The sequence below is a fragment of the Melospiza melodia genome, chromosome 18 (genome assembly GCF_035770615.1).
Source record: "Melospiza melodia melodia isolate bMelMel2 chromosome 18, bMelMel2.pri, whole genome shotgun sequence".
In the NCBI taxonomy this organism is placed as follows: Eukaryota; Metazoa; Chordata; class Aves; order Passeriformes; family Passerellidae; genus Melospiza; species Melospiza melodia.
This window is the reverse complement of record NC_086211.1, coordinates 14714689-14729919: the sequence shown is the minus strand read 5'-3', so window position 1 is coordinate 14729919 and position 15231 is coordinate 14714689. Positions and strand designations below refer to the sequence as shown.

Sequence of the window (15231 nt, the reverse complement as noted above, 5' to 3'; positions counted from 1 at the left end):
CACCTGCTCTCCCCCCTTTCCCCAGGCAGTTCTGTACCTACAGGCAGCTGAATCCTCTCCCCATGTCCCCAGGCAGTTCTGTACCTACAGGCAGCTGAATCCTCTCCCCATGTCCCCAGGCAGTTCTGTACCTACAGGCAGCTGAATCCTCTCCCCATGTCCCCAGGCAGTTCTGTACCTACAGGCAGGTGAATCCTGTCCCCAATTCCCCAGGCAGTTCTGTACCTACAGGCAGGTGAATCCTCTCCCCCCTTTCCCCAGGCAGTTCTGTACCTACAGGCAGGTGAATCCTCTCCCCCCTTTCCCCAGTCAGTTCTGTACCTACAGGCAGGTGAATCCTGTCCCCAATTCCCCAGTCAGTTCTGTACCTACAGGCAGGTGAATCCTCTCCCCCCTTTCCCCAGTCAGTTCTGTACCTACAGGCAGGTGAATCCTGTCCCCAATTCCCCAGGCAGTTCTGTACTACAGGCAGGTGAATCCTGTCCCCAATTCCCCAGTCAGTTCTGTACCTACAGGCAGGTGAATCCTCTCCCCAATTCCCCAGTCAGTTCTGTACCTACAGGCAGCTGAATCCTCTCCCCAATTCCCCAGTCAGTTCTGTACCTACAGGCAGGTGAATCCTCTCCCCATGTCCCCAGGCAGTTCTGTACCTACAGGCAGGTGAATCCTCTCCCCAATTCCCCAGTCAGTTCTGTACCTACAGGCAGGTGAATCCTCTCCCCATTTCCCCAGGCAGTTCTGTACCTACAGGCAGGTGAATCCTGTCCCCCCTTTCCCCAGGCAGTTCTGTACCTACAGGCAGGTGAATCCTCTCCCCATGTCCCCAGGCAGTTCTGTACCTACAGGCAGGTGAATCCCAAGCAGGCTGCCTTCCCCAGCGGGTGGGAGTGCACGCAGGCTGCCATGGCCCTGCAGGGACCCCGTGCTGCTGGCAGGGAGCTCTCAGCTGATTATCTCCCAATTTAACTGTCACTGAGCTGGCCTGCTGCAGTGAGAAGAGCCCAGCTGGATAATCCCATTTCTGCTCTAATCCACAGCACCCTTTCAGCCCCGTGCCTAGTGCTGCTTGTTGCCTCTGTGATGCCCCCAGATGGGATTTTGGGGTGGGAGGGAAGCTTGGAGCTCCCAAAAAGCAGAGCTGCAAGCACTCCCTGGAGCACCAACTCTGGGCCTTGTGTTTTGGGACAAACCTCATCCTGTGTGTTACAGACCTTAAGCAAAGGGGATTCCAGAGGTTTGGTGTAGATTGGTGTTCTTGGGGCACTAATCTGGCACTGGCAGATGGACTGACATGTCCAGAATGGGGCTTGGACAAACCTGGTCTAGTGGAAGGTGTCCCTACCCATGGCAGAAGGTGGAATGAGATGAGCTTTAAGGTCCCTGTCAACCCAAACCATTCTGTGATTCTGATCCTAAAGGACTTCTTCCCTGCCCTCCTGCCTGCCAGCATCCCAGTTTCACCCCAAACCCCAGTTTTCCTCCAAAAATGGGGTGGGCCCAGGAGCAGTTTTGCCAGCAGCAGTTCAGACCCAGGGAAGGAGATCTTGGCTCACATTTCTGTGCTCCAGGCAGAGGTTTCAAACCAGTTATTACAGGAGGTGGTTGCACATCAAAGGCACACATGTTTTTAGGGAAAACAAAAATAGAACAAGTTCCCCTCCTGACTGAAAATTATATGTTGTGTTTCTGGCTTAAGTGATAGATTAAAAACTGCAAGTCTTTCAGGTGTTTGGATCACCTGAGAAGTTATTTTAGAGGTTAAAGATGCTAATGAGGGTACAGAAGATCTCCCAAGGCAAGCAACGATTAACTCAAAGAGATTGCCAGGCTGGGCTCCAAACCAGCCTACACAAACCAGCCTAATTATTCTCCGTATTCCTCCAGAAGAGCTATTTTGGTCTTGCACGTTGTTACAAACACAAAATGATGCCTCAGGTTTCAGCTTTTATATTTTTCATAATCTGTACAGCTTTAGTGTGTGGGTCTGGGATTTGTATTAGGGGATGGTGAGCTCTCTTCACAGAGCAGGGAGACAAAACAATTCCTTCTCTAGCTGGGGAGCAAGGACAAAGGATCCAAATCTCAGGCCCAAGACTATGAACAACATGGACTGAAGAGTGAAAAACAAGGAGGATGGGACTGCATGGGCTGGGGGTATAATTGATGAATTAAGTCCAATATGCAAATGGAGCAGAACTTATAAACGTGACTGGTTGTTCATTTTGTGACCATTTTGGTTCACCTTGGGTGCAGCCCTGGCTGGGCTCTTGTGCTGCCCAAGGTGGATCCATCGAACCCTCCTAACAAATTCCTACTTTATTCTTTACCTCCATCAAATCTCTGTTCTAGGGCAGCCTTCACAAGGCATCAGAAGAACAGCCGGATTTCCAGCAAGACAAACTGGGTGTGAAGCCCTGGGGCTGTGTCTCCCCCATGCCCTGTGTGGGGTTTCTCCTCACCCATGCTCCGGCTCCTCGATGGCATCGGTGAACTCCGAGTGCACGGCGGAGTCGATGGCGCTGTCGGTCTCCACCTCGTCGTGCATCTCGTGCTGCACCAGGGTGCTGGTGTCCTCATCTGTGAAGGTCTCACACTCGCTGTAGGTGCTCTCTGAGCCCATGTAGGCACTGTCAGTCACCTCATTTGCCTGCTTGAAACAAATACACAAGAAGCAAAAGGATAAGATTCTACAGCTGAGTGGGTTCGTGGCAGAAATTTCGGCTGTGTTGCATTTCTGAGCACAGGAATCCAACTTCTGGAATCACCCCAGGCCCAGGTGCTGCTCTGTGGGCACCACAGGGTGCACCTCAGCCTTTGCAGGGCTTGGGAAGCAGATCACAGAAACAGGGACTAAATAAGAGTTGGAGGGAGGTTTTGTTGTGAGCCAGGATGGATTTGGCCAGGGCAGGAGGGATTACCCACTGCTGACTCAGCAGTTCCCATCACTGCTGCTTTCTCCCACCCCATTCCAAGAGGACATGCTATTATTAATTGAATTCCCTGCAAAAACCACCATTCAAAACTCCCAATTAGCCCTCGGAGCACCTTTTTTTTTTGTCCTGTCTGGTAAAACCATCCATCCCTCAACAGCAAATTAACTGTTTCTGAATCTCCAATACATCTTCTGATTTGCAGGGACTCAAATCCCCACACTTCAGCTGGAGCAGCATCTCAAATCCATTTGGGTTTGTGTTTTAAGATTTATAGAGCAAAGAGAACTGAGTTTTCCAGTTCTGCACCCCAGGCAGGTTCAGCTTCAGTTTCAGCTCCCACACACAGGCAGGGACAATCCCTTCTGATGCTGATCTCTGGAGAGCCATGGCAGCAGCAGCAGAACCCCCGCAAAAGGCAAAGTTCTTGTTCCCCCTCACAGTGCCAGCCCCTCTCCTAAGATTTGGGGATTTCCCCAGCATGCCTTGGAGCAAATGAAGGAATTTTGGGATTGCCAGTGCTGGTGCTGAGCTCCAGCTGATTCCCTGTCACTGGGCAGAGGGGTGGGAGCCCTCCTGCCAGGCCTCCAGGTGAAGAGCTGCCCATGAGAAGCCATCTGCTCCTCCTGAAGTTCACCTGGTGGGATCCCACGTGCTCAGCTGCTCCTCCAGCACAGCAGCAGAGCAAACAGCAGCAGTTTGAATGCAGGCATGACTGAAGCAAAACCCTTTACCCCTGCCAGGGCACTCAGAACAGTTTTCAGGGCTTTTCCCAAGGGTTTTAGAGAAAATCACGTTTCTCAAAGCACTGTATTCATAAAATCATGGAGTGGTTTGAGTTGGAAGGGACTTTAAAGCCCATCTCATTCCACTCCCTGCCTATTCCACTACCCCAGGTGGCTCCAAGCCCCACCCAGCCTGACCTTGGACACTTCCAGGGGCAAAAAGGGATAGAAAACCCTGAAGGGATGGAGAGAAAGAGCTGATACCAGCAATTCCCACTCCATGTGGCCACTGGGAGCAGCCAAATGCCTCAGCCCAGCCCTGCTTTGCTCTCCCAGCCCTGTGCCCACCACACTCAGCAGGATGGACACAGCCAGGAGCTGCTCTTGGAAGCCTGGCTCAGCTCCCACCTGGTTTGTGGACACCAGCACCTCCAGGACACCTCCCTGAAGTTAAACACAACACAAACCTGCCCAGAGCTGAAGTCAGGGTTTGCTCCAGGGAACTCCACCAGGGCAGAGCCTGTGCATGTCTTGCAGAGAAGAAACAAAAGCCTCTAAAACCCCCACCCACTTAAAAATGCATCAATCCACCAAAACCACTTACACACCTAAAGCTGGGACTTGCTTAAGTGCTTTACTGGATTTATGCTGCATTTTCTAGAAACACCATTAATGCTCCAGCAGGAGGGACGAAGGGAAGGAGAGGCTTGACCTGCCTTGGCTTGGTCACAGACAGAGAGAGCCCAAGAGATGACAGCAGCCACCCCCAGCTGCACATTCCCCTCCCTTCTGCCTGTTTGAAAAGGATTTCATGCCAAACTGGAAAGAATTTTGCTTGCACACTACAAAATAAAGGCTGCTTTTTAAATACCAACCCCGCCCCCCTCCTTCTCACTGGAAAAGCTTACATTTAAACACAGGTTGAAGTATTATAATGAGCAAATTGAAGTATTATAATAAGCACAGAGTAAAGACAACTACTGAAAGAAGCCAGAAAAACTCCAATTCACAAGTAATTTGATTAGAAACCCTGCTGTGGTTGCTGCTGACCCTCTCAACATGAAGCAAAGCAGGAGCTGAACAGTGCCCTCAGTCAAATGTTGGAACAAGAGGACCTTTAAGGTTCCTTCCAACCCAAACTATTCCATGATTCTATGATTTCTCTATCAAATTGTTCCAAAACACATTATTGGTGAGAAATGCATACATGGACAGGCTGGATTTGGGAGCAACCCTTTTGGAGTAGGAGAAGCACAGCACATCAACCACTGTCCTTCAGCCACACCAAAGATATGCATCAATTTATTACCTAAAAATTGAATTTTTCCTTTGTGATACCAGCCTAGATGAGGTTTCAAAAGCAAGGGAGCCCTATTAAAATTAAACCTGTGTGGACAATGAGTTAAGAAGCAGCTGAAACTGTAAACAAAGTCCTTCCCCTGAGCACGAGCGTGGAGAACTTTGCTGCACATTTCACCACAGAATCAGTAACTAAACCTCAGGAAGAGATGCCAGGAGGAGATAGGCAAACCAAGGGGGTTCAGGTATTGCCAAATACCTGACAGAGCCAAATCTCTGTCCCTGGCCAAGTGTGAAGGTACAGAAAGTTCTTATTTCTGGCCTCATGAGCAGCTGGTTTGTGCAGTGACCCTTCAAACCCCCCTGCCACAGCTCTCCTTCAGCCAGCTTTGCCTTCCTGTGAGCAGAAAGTAAATATTTTTTCCAGCTTAAAAAAAGCCAAATGCACACTTAAAAAACATCCATGGGCTCAGGACAGCCAGGCTGGGCTACACCCACCCCAGGGGACTTGCCAGGAACATCAGTGCCACATTCAGAGCGGGGCTGGTGTCACCAATATCAGTGCATTTTGATTTTTTATCCAATAAAACACACCCTGAGGTGCTTCAGGTAAATTCAGACATTAAAACTGGGACTCAGGCACACACAGAGTTCTGAGCTGGAACAGGATCGGGGTTTGATGGAGGTACCAATCCCAAATCCAGCAGGTATTTCCCCAGAGCCACACCTGGCTGACAAGACAGGGGCCACCCAGAGGCATCTCTGCCTGCTCAGGGAAACTCCAGGGATCTGAGAGCCCAGGTGAGCACTCCTGCTTCTAAAAGCAAATAAATGGTGAAGTCAGCACTGGGATGATGTAACATGCCCTGATGAAACACGTGAGGGGCCTTTAGGAGCCTTCTCCAGCAGCAGCTCATCCATCCCAGGCATCTGATGACATCTGGGAGTAAAGATTACTCAATTAGATGTTGTAGAGTGCCATAAAACCACCTGGATTTTTAAAAAAGCTGCTGCAGTGTGAGGAGAGGAATTCTTGGGAATCACCTGCAAGGTCCAGGCAGGGACAGAAGGTTCAGCACAAGCTCAGCCAAGGCGTTGCCTTGGAAAGGAGGGCAAAGTCTGGCTCCCAGGGAGGTTCCTTCCAGGCAGGGCTGTCCCTGGAGCTGTCCTGGCATCCCAAAGCTCTGCTGTCCTTGAACACACTCTGAAGGTTGGGAGGGGAAGTGAGTGACAAGGAAAAGGAAAAACAACTCTGTTTTGCCAGCAGTGCGAGCCTGTTCCTGAAGAATCCAGCCCTGATTGTGCACAGGATGCAGAGGAGATAGATCAGCTACAAAAATCCCCCTCCAAGGACACCCTGTGGCCCTGACAGCGGTGACAGTGCCAGGCTGGGAGCCAGGGAGAAGGGACACTGTTGTGTTTATAGTCCCACATGAATGCAGCTGGCCCCAGGGCAGCTCAGCCTCTGGGATGCCACTTTGGGGTCTCAGTTCTGCCCTCTTCCCACACACCAGGGCAATGCCAGCTTTTCAGGGAGCCTCTGCTCAGCCCTGGCTGAAGGCAGCTTGCACAGCTCAGCCCCTGGAGGTGGGGATGTTACACTCCATCAAGGCTGGGCAAGAGAAATGTGCTGCATCTGTTTGGACAGATTGAAAACTCACTCAGCCCAAAACCAAACCCCAAACCAACTCACAAAACACCGCAGCTGGCAGGATGTCCCCAGCACCCCAAAAACCAGCAGGCACCATCCCTGCTGGTCCAGCTCCTCAGGGAGAACAGGCAGAGAGGAGTGAGAAGTTACACCACAGTCTATGGAGTCACAGAATTGTGGAATGGTTTGGGTTAGAATGGACATTAAAGTTTTGCCCAGTCCCACCTCTGCCATGGACAGAGACACCCTCCACTATCCCAGGCTGCTCCAAGCCTGGCTTTTGACACTTCCAGGGATCCAGGGGCAGCCACAGCTTCTCTGGGCACCCCGTGCCAAGGCCTGCCCACCCTGCCAGGGAACAATTCCTTCCCAATATCCCATCTAAATCTCTCCTCTTTTAAACCATTCCCATGAAAAAAAAATCAGGTGCATGTGCCCATGTAACAAGTCAGGTGCATTCCTTGCACCTCCAGGGCTGAACCCGATCCCTCTGGAAATCCAAGCCCTCCTCACTTTGTGTCAGCTCGCAAAAACCCACCTGTGGAGACATCCTGTCCGGAGGCAGAGCCAGCTCCGGGAGCTGCTTCTGCGAGGCGGGAGGGAAGCAAAGTCCAGGGGAGCCGAGAGGCTTAAGGAGTGAGCTGGAGTCCCAACAGAGCGCCTTTTGTTCCCGAGCTGCCGATAAGGAGCAGAGCTCCGGCTCACTTCCCTGCCGGTGAGCGCAGCCTCCTCCCGCTCCCCTGGATTCCAAAATAAAAGCTCGTTTTGGGAGCACTCCGGGTGCTCACACTTCCCAGGAATCCATCCCCAGAGAAAAAGGTTGAATCTGAAAGCGACCTGTCGAGGTTTATCTCGGCCTTCCTGGTGTTTCTGGTGAATAATTAAGCGTTAAGTAGCAAATTCCTTCCTTATAGCCACGAATAGAGGGATGTATAAAGCTTGGATTGCTCACCAGGGGCAGGTCAGAAGCGCTTTGGTGACTCAGAGGATGGTCTGTGGCAGGCGGTGACAGTGCTGACCCCAAAGAAGGTTATAACCACCCCAATGCCAGCCTGCTCTGCAAACAGGAGCCAGCCCTGTGGGAGAGCTGAGCCATGGGATTTTCCTCTCTCCACGGCACAGAGAGGCCTCGGCACCGCTCGCACCTACAAGTTCTGAGGGTTTCCTCAGGTTTTCTGTTTCCTCTCTGCAGAAACCACATGCACATCAGCGCTGCTAACCCAGCACAAACCCCCAGATTTACTGCCATTACCTTCCTTTTGCCCTTTTCTCTGGGTTATCCTCGCTGTGCTGCGGGGTGATCCCTCCCGAGCTCGGAGCAGAGGGCAGTGCTGAGCAGCGCTGCCCGCAGTGTCCGGACCCTGACAGGAGCCGAGCTGCCCCAGGCCAGCCCGGACTGCTGCTCCCAGCACGGCAGCAAGGAGTTATGCTTTAACCCGAGCTCTGCCCCTGCCTGCTCCTCACACAGCAGGGCACAGCCCCTGTGCTCCTCTGCTTGTGCCTCACGACGTCAGAGAACATCTGAACTCCCAGCAGAGCCCAAAATCAGACACTGAAATGAATTAGGAAACCCCAATCCCTGCCTGTTTTACTTGTCAAACTCTTATTGAGACACCTCTGCTTGCACTGCTGCCCCCTCAGCTCCCAGCCCTCCCGTGTCCCACAGCCCAGTTCCCATGTTCCCAATCTCACACACTCTGCTGTGGTTCAAGATAAGGCTCCAAGGACTTTGTTTTCCAAACTCCTTCCAGCCTATTTCCTACTGGGCAAACACTTCAAATGGGATCTTTTCTGACCAGCAGAGAAATTTTTCACCATAGCCCTGCACTTGGGTCCTGCCTTCAGGGACATCCCTGTCCCATTTACACTCCCACCCTTCCCTCTACACAATAAATTTATTTCCTTGGTATTTTCAGGCTTCAAGATATCAAATTATCACCATGGACTGATTTGGGAGAGCTGGAGCCCCTCTGCTCTGGAGCCAGGCTGGCAGAGCTGGGGGTGCTCCCCTGGAGAGGAGAAGCTCCAGGGACACCTCAGAGCCCCTGCCAGGGCCTGAAGGGGCTCCAGGAGAGCTGCAGAGGGACTGGGGACAAGGGATGGAGGGACAGGACACAGGGAATGGCTCCCACTGCCAGAGGGCAGGGCTGGATGGGATATTGGGAATTGGGAATTGTTCCCTGTGAGGGTGGGCAGGCCCTGGCACAGGGTGCCCAGAGCAGCTGTGGCTGCCCCTGGATCCCTGGCAGTGCCCAAGGCCAGGCTGGGCAGGGCTGGGAGCAGCCTGGGACAGTGGGAGGTGTCCCTGCCATGGCAGGGGTGGCACTGGGTGGGCTTTAAGGTTCTTTCCAACACAAAGCATTCCAGGATTCTGTGAATACAAGGATAATATGGGACTGTTCACTTGCTGTCCACAGGGCTCATGGCCCTTTGTCTCTCACTGCAGAAAGGCTTTGGGGACAATGGGGACACTGCTCAAGGCTCCAGGTGAACAGGCACTGAACTGCATCTCTCACATTCCACAGCCCTGCAGTTCCAACCTCCTGCAAGATTTCAAGCCCATCAGCTGCTCAGGACAAAATGCTCACCAATTCCAGCAGCCAGCCCCTGGACAGGGGTTTGTGACCATTTCATTCATGGTGGGTTTGGGTCAGCCCTGTGAGCAGAGGCCTATGAGGCCATTCCAGAAGGTGGGAATGGCTCTGGTGCAGAAAACCTGAGCTCTCACCTCCATGTCCCCATTCCAACCAGGAGCCCTTCACTCCTGGGCTAGGACAGCCAGGGAACAGCTGAACCCAGGCCTGTCCTGGTGCTTTGAGCCCCTTGCACAGCTCAGAGGGGCTCCCAAAGCTCAACCCCATCTTTTCAGCCTGGCTGGACCCTGCCAGACATGCACCCTGTGCCAACAGTGGTGTGGAGAGGAAGAGGAGGAAAAAACCTCACCTGAAACACTACAGATTGCAAAGCAGGACCCTCCCAAAGGCTCTGTGCTCACCAGGCTCAGCTCTGCCTTCAGGAAGGAAAGTATCTTCCTGGGAATTCTGCACTAGGAAAGAAAGGAGGGCTCAGAAGGTCCACAGGGCTCCTAGGAGGGGACACAAGGAGCCTGCAGCAGCCTCCTCCTGTGGAAGAGGTTTTACAGTGACTCCTGTGAACCAGAGAGAAGTTTGATAAGAGGATCCATGTTTGCTCCTGGAAGAATTTTCTACCAAGGTCTTTGACATAAACCAAGAAAGAAAGAAGGATAAATAAGAGAAATCTGTAACTGTCTATTCCAATGAGCACTTTGTTTGTCTTTCCTGACCAATGAGTAAACTTAGGAATTTTGTAAGAATGTATAAAAAGCATGCATGCTAAAATAAAAACAGGTTTGAAGCCTTCTGAAAACAGAGCATTGCTTTATATTGTGACCATCCTATGATATCCTACAGCCACCCCACATGAGTTCCCTGCAAAACACAAGGCACCAGGAATGACAGTGATGCCTCTGGGAGCAGGTCCCCATGTGCTCCCACCACAGCTTCTGTGTTCCAACACACAGCTGGGGCCCTGCAAGTCCCTGGTCCACTTTGCAGAAGCTCTGAGCAGCTGGAGAAACACAGCAATGTGGATTTTTGCCCTCAAAGAAGCCTTAAGTTCAATTGCTCAACATGGAAAACAATCCTGGCTTTAAGGGAGTTAAAGTTTCACAGAGGTGAAGTGTTGGCCCTAAAGCTGCTGCTCAGTGTAGCACAGAATGTCACAGAATATTCTGGAGTTCTCCCAGCTGCACCTGTAGGCAGGAAGGCAGGCTGGGAGAGCCAGGAGTAGCTCCTACTCCCAAAATACACAAAACTTGGGACGTGCCCAAGTCCCATTTTCCTCCCCAGATCCGCTCCTTCCCTGCTGTACAACTCCCTGCTGCACAAACAGCCAGAGGGGACGTGCCTGGGCCGGTGCAGCTTCCAGGGAAAGCCAAATTCTCCCCTGGTGGCCGTGCAGAACGTGTTTTCCTGGCTGCTTCCAGCAGGAGCCACGGCAGCTGCCCAGCAGATGGCAACAGTCCTGCACAAGGCACTGCAGCCGCACGAGTGACACTGCCCCTCCTGCAGAGCTCAGCCAGAGCCTTCCTCTGACCCTGCTGGCCCAAAACACGAGTGCCAGGGCTAAAAATCCCTGTTTGGGGTATCTATGGTGTTCCCAGGCAGCCTTTACAGAGCACTGGCTGTGCCTCTCCTCCAGCCCACCTGAGGTTACACAGCTCCATGCCCAGCCTAGCCCAATCCCAGCATTTTCATGCCTCGTTTTCCTTTCTCTGGAGTCATCCTTCCCACTCTGCACTGCCCCAGGAGCAGAGCAGAGGGGCAGAGCCCTCACCCTAGGGCAAGGCACAGTGGGTATCCCTGTGGTGCTTGAGCTTGGAGTTCCTTTCCAGCCTAAATGATTCCATGATCCCAAGAAAACGAACTCCAAATTCCCCTCCATGTCCCCCCAGAGCATTCCAAACGAGTCCTGTGCCTCAGCACTGAGTCATGAACACCACAGGAGCTCTCAAGGGAGAGGCAAGGAGAACTCCCACCTTCCAGGCAGTCAGCAGCCAAGCTGTGCCAGCCCAGCCTGAGGGAAAACAGGGCTCAGGTGTCCAGATGGAAAAGCTCCAAGCTCCCTTACATGTGACTTTGACAAAGCAGGAAGGCTGTCATTAGTTTTTGGTGGTTTCTCACCCAGCAACCACCACGCTTCCACCTGAGGCAGGAGGAACACACTGGGAAGTGATCCCAGGCAGGGAATGCTCTCCCTGCTCCAGCTGGGTGCCCAGGGATGAGGTTCCTCGAATGTGTCACAGAAGAGCTGCAGGGATTGGGATGAGCCCCCTGCAAGCCCAGCTGGAGGCACAAGAACCCACGTGGCTGCAGGAGCTGATTCTCAGTGGAGCCATGGGAGCAGAAATCCCCTCTGGAAGCACCTTAACAGACAGCCCTGTCTGCTGGACACTCCTGGAATGGTGCCACAGGAGCCAGGAGATCCCTGGTACATCCAGAGCCACATCAGTGTCTGCTGGACACTCCTGGAATGGTGCAAGAGGAGCCAGGAGATCCCTGGCACATCCAGAGCCACTCCTGCAATGGTGCAAGAGGAGCCAGGAGATCCCTGGCACATCCAGAGCCACTCCTGCAATGGTGCCACAGGAGCCAGGAGATCCATGGCACATCCAGAGCCACTCCTGCAATGGTGCCACAGGAGCCAGGAGATCCATGGCACATCCAGAGCCACTCCTGGAATGGTGCAAGAGGAGCCAGGAGATCCATGGCACATCCAGAGCCACTCCTGGAATGGTGCCACAGGAGCCAGGAGATCCATGGCACATCCAGAGCCACACCAGTGGCTGAACTGGGGCAGTATCCAGCATTAAAAATTCCTGAGTTCCCACCTTGTCCCCTTCCAAAGCCTTCTCCTGGAGGAAGCAGGTGGTGGTGGCTCTCTCTGGAGAGCAAACACTGGGTCAAAGTCCCCAGCTCTGGGCTCTCAGGGCTCTCCATGGATGCTGAGCTCTCCTGGTGACAGTCACCAGAAGAGGACATGACTCATCGAGCAGAGCAACCTCATTAACAAAGAGAAGACATTTTCCTGGAGACTGCTTAAAGCACTTGTTTACACTTGTTTGAACAAACACTGAGGAGAAAAGCTCCTGTCAGACCCCAGCCCTTGGAAGAGCTGAGCACTCCAGCCACTGGGATTTTGGGCTGTTTCAGAGGGACCACAGCCAGTGCTCCACTCAAGAACCACAAACGCTCCCAGCACTTCTGCAAATGCAGCAAGTCCTTCAGCTCTGATGTGACAGGGGAGGAGAAATCCCAGCTGTGCCACTTCCCCCCATGGCCCTGCCACAGCCAGAGGGGAATCTCAGGCAGTGCCTGAGGTGTCCCAGGTGTGTTTTGGGGTGTGTTTAACTGAGTGTCCCAGTGCAGCACCTTCCCAGGGCTGACACAGGGATACCCCAGAGCCCAAACTGCTGCTTGCTGCAGTGAGAAGTTTACTCTGAGAAAGGTGATGGTTTCACTAAGAAAGGTGATTTTTTTTTTTCCCCTCACCTCTTCTGGAGACTCCAAGCAAGAGGGACTACAGTATTGGGAACAGCTCTTTATTCTGTTCTCTGCCTGGCTGATTCCCTGCTGCACCTAAGGAAGAAGGGAATGCTGGAGCCCTCTCCAGCTCTTCCCAGTGCTCCCACGAGGAACACACCTTTGCTGCTCCCAGCAGGATGCTTTGTGCCACAGCTTCTCCCTCCCTGGGCCAGCTCCAGCTTTCCAAGCACAGCACTGCAGGACATGTGGGATAAAAGGCACGTTGGGAGCTCACAGCTCAGGCAGAAGAGAACAAAACCCCCTCTCCCCAAGACTCCAGTTTATTTTTACACTCCCCAGGCTGAGTGGTATTTCTTGAGCATGTTCTCATTTGCTGAACCTCTACGAAATCCTGGCAGGCTGGAAATGATTTCAAATCATGTATCCAAGACAACAAGGATAATTCTTCCCTGGCATGTTAAACGTAGAGCTGTCCCTTAGATGTGAATTCAGTAGAAAAATCCACTCAGATCTTTTGGAAAAGGAGATTTCAGGACTCATCACCTTTTTCCTTTGGGTCACCTTGTCTTTACAAGGAAAGGCTGGCCCAGCAGCAGAAGTATTTCATGCCAGTGGGGCACACACCTGCCTGTTGGTATTGCTGCCCAGAATAGCTCCCAGTGCTGACAGAGCTCATCTATGTGAAATTAGCCCTTGGAAAACATCCCTGCTCGGAATCTCAGGCAAGATGGTCCCTTGACACAGGTCTGAGGAGCAAAAAGTGAAAGCCTTTTCCTGTCACAGCCTCCACACTGCTCACTCCAGCACTAAAATGCACATTTGTGACCCTGCACCATCTAAAAACCATGGAAATCCATCTCCCTGCCTGCCCTCCTGTCCCACTTCTCTCCTCAGCTGTTCCTGGGGCTTGGAACTACCTTTCAAAAAAGAAAAATAAACCAGTATTCAGCCTTGCCTGGAGAAGCTGTGGCTGCCCCTGGATCCCTGGAAGTGCCCAAGGCCAGGCTGGACAGGGCTTGGAGCAGCCTGGGACAGTGTAAAGTGTCCCTGCCCATAGCAGGGGGTGGCACTGGATCTTTAAGGTCCCTTCCACCCAAATCATTCCATGATTTTAGGACCAGCTGCCCAACACCCAAGCTATCAGAAATCACAAGTCCAAAATTATGTACTACAGACTACACCAAGCAAAAATACAAATATAAATAAATATATTTGCATGCAAATACAAAGTAGGTCAGGAGTCTCATTACCAGCAACAGTGTGATAAAAATCACAAAGAATCATAAAATATCCTGAGTGGAAAGGGGTCAACAAGGATCATAGCCCAGCTCCTGGTCCTGCACAGGACAACCCCAAAAACATCCAGGGTATCATGACACAGGTGTCACACCCCTGAAGAGGCAAGTTTGGAAAAGAAAAAGCAGAGGGGAGTGATTCAGTCCCCACGTGGGACAGGGACCCAGCCATCCCTTTGCTCCCAAGGCTCCTGCAGCACCTCCTGCTCCAGGCTGGAAGGCACAGAGCAGAAATGGGTGAAGCCTTCCAAGCCAAGCCCAAAACACCCAGGCACAGACAAGAGGTCTGTCCTTTCCAGCTGGGAACAGCAGAATCACTGCTGCATGTGCTCCTGTGGTAAGGAATGCAGGAGGGAACCAAGGCATGGAGGCTTTAACTAGAGGAAAACAACCCAAATCAGAGAAACAGCCTTCATCAAGCCCAAGAATACAGAGAAAATGTAGATTTTTGTCCTTGGCTCTGCCTTTTACCGACCAAACAGCACCAAATGTCAGCATCCCACTGCTCTGCTGTGCCTCTCAGGCAGGCTCCTGGCTGGTACATCTCAAAGCCAAGCTCAGGTTTTAGAACCTCAGAAACTCCAGCAGGAAGACAAACCCAAGAGCAGCAGGACCCCTTCCAGTGTCACCAGTGTTTCACCACAGAAAGGGTCTCCCTTTCCACCCAGAGCACCGTGCTCTGCTCTTTCAGTTTTATCAACACCAATTTTAACTTAAACAGCACCAAATGCTTGGTGCAGCTTCTCTGGGCCCATCACCCAGAGACTGAATTTGTGTTCACATGTTCAGCATCCCTGAGCCCTGTCACAGCACACTCCCCTCTCCCCAGGCACAGCCTCCATGCCCAAATCCCACTCCACGTGCAGCCAACACTTATGGGAACAAACAGAGCTCATACTTGCCTCAAACGTGACGAAATCATCAAACTCATCGGAACAGGCCGGGGCTTCCTCCTCGGGGGTATATCCCATATCATACAGCTGGCTGTCAGGGTCTGCAGGGGGAAAAAACACACAGCTGCAATGACCCAGAGGGAAATCCACGCCCTCACGCCCAGGGTGGGTTTGGGAGGTGTGACAGCGGTGGGACAGGAGCTTCTGTGTGCACGGACCGGCGGCTCCAGCCCTCAGGAAGGGCCTGTGCTCCCAGGCATGCCACCTGCACAGGGCTGAGGGCAATGGCTGCACTTCTCCCTGACTCAGATCCTACACGGCCCTTGCTGCTCCAGTGGGGCCGGCTCCTGGCTTCATCCCTACCCTTCCATTC

At 52.5% G+C, this 15231-nt stretch overlaps 1 protein-coding gene across 1 annotated transcript in view; it reads right to left on the bottom strand.

Annotated features, from left to right (window-relative positions):
• The window catches only part of RAB11FIP3 (RAB11 family interacting protein 3), an 89126-nt gene that overhangs the window by 27662 nt on the left and 46233 nt on the right, over nucleotides 1–15231 (bottom strand). Inside the window, 2 exon segments of the mRNA XM_063171268.1 lie at nucleotides 2460–2647; nucleotides 14868–14959. Coding sequence (XP_063027338.1) covers nucleotides 2460–2647; nucleotides 14868–14959 — 280 coding nt within the window.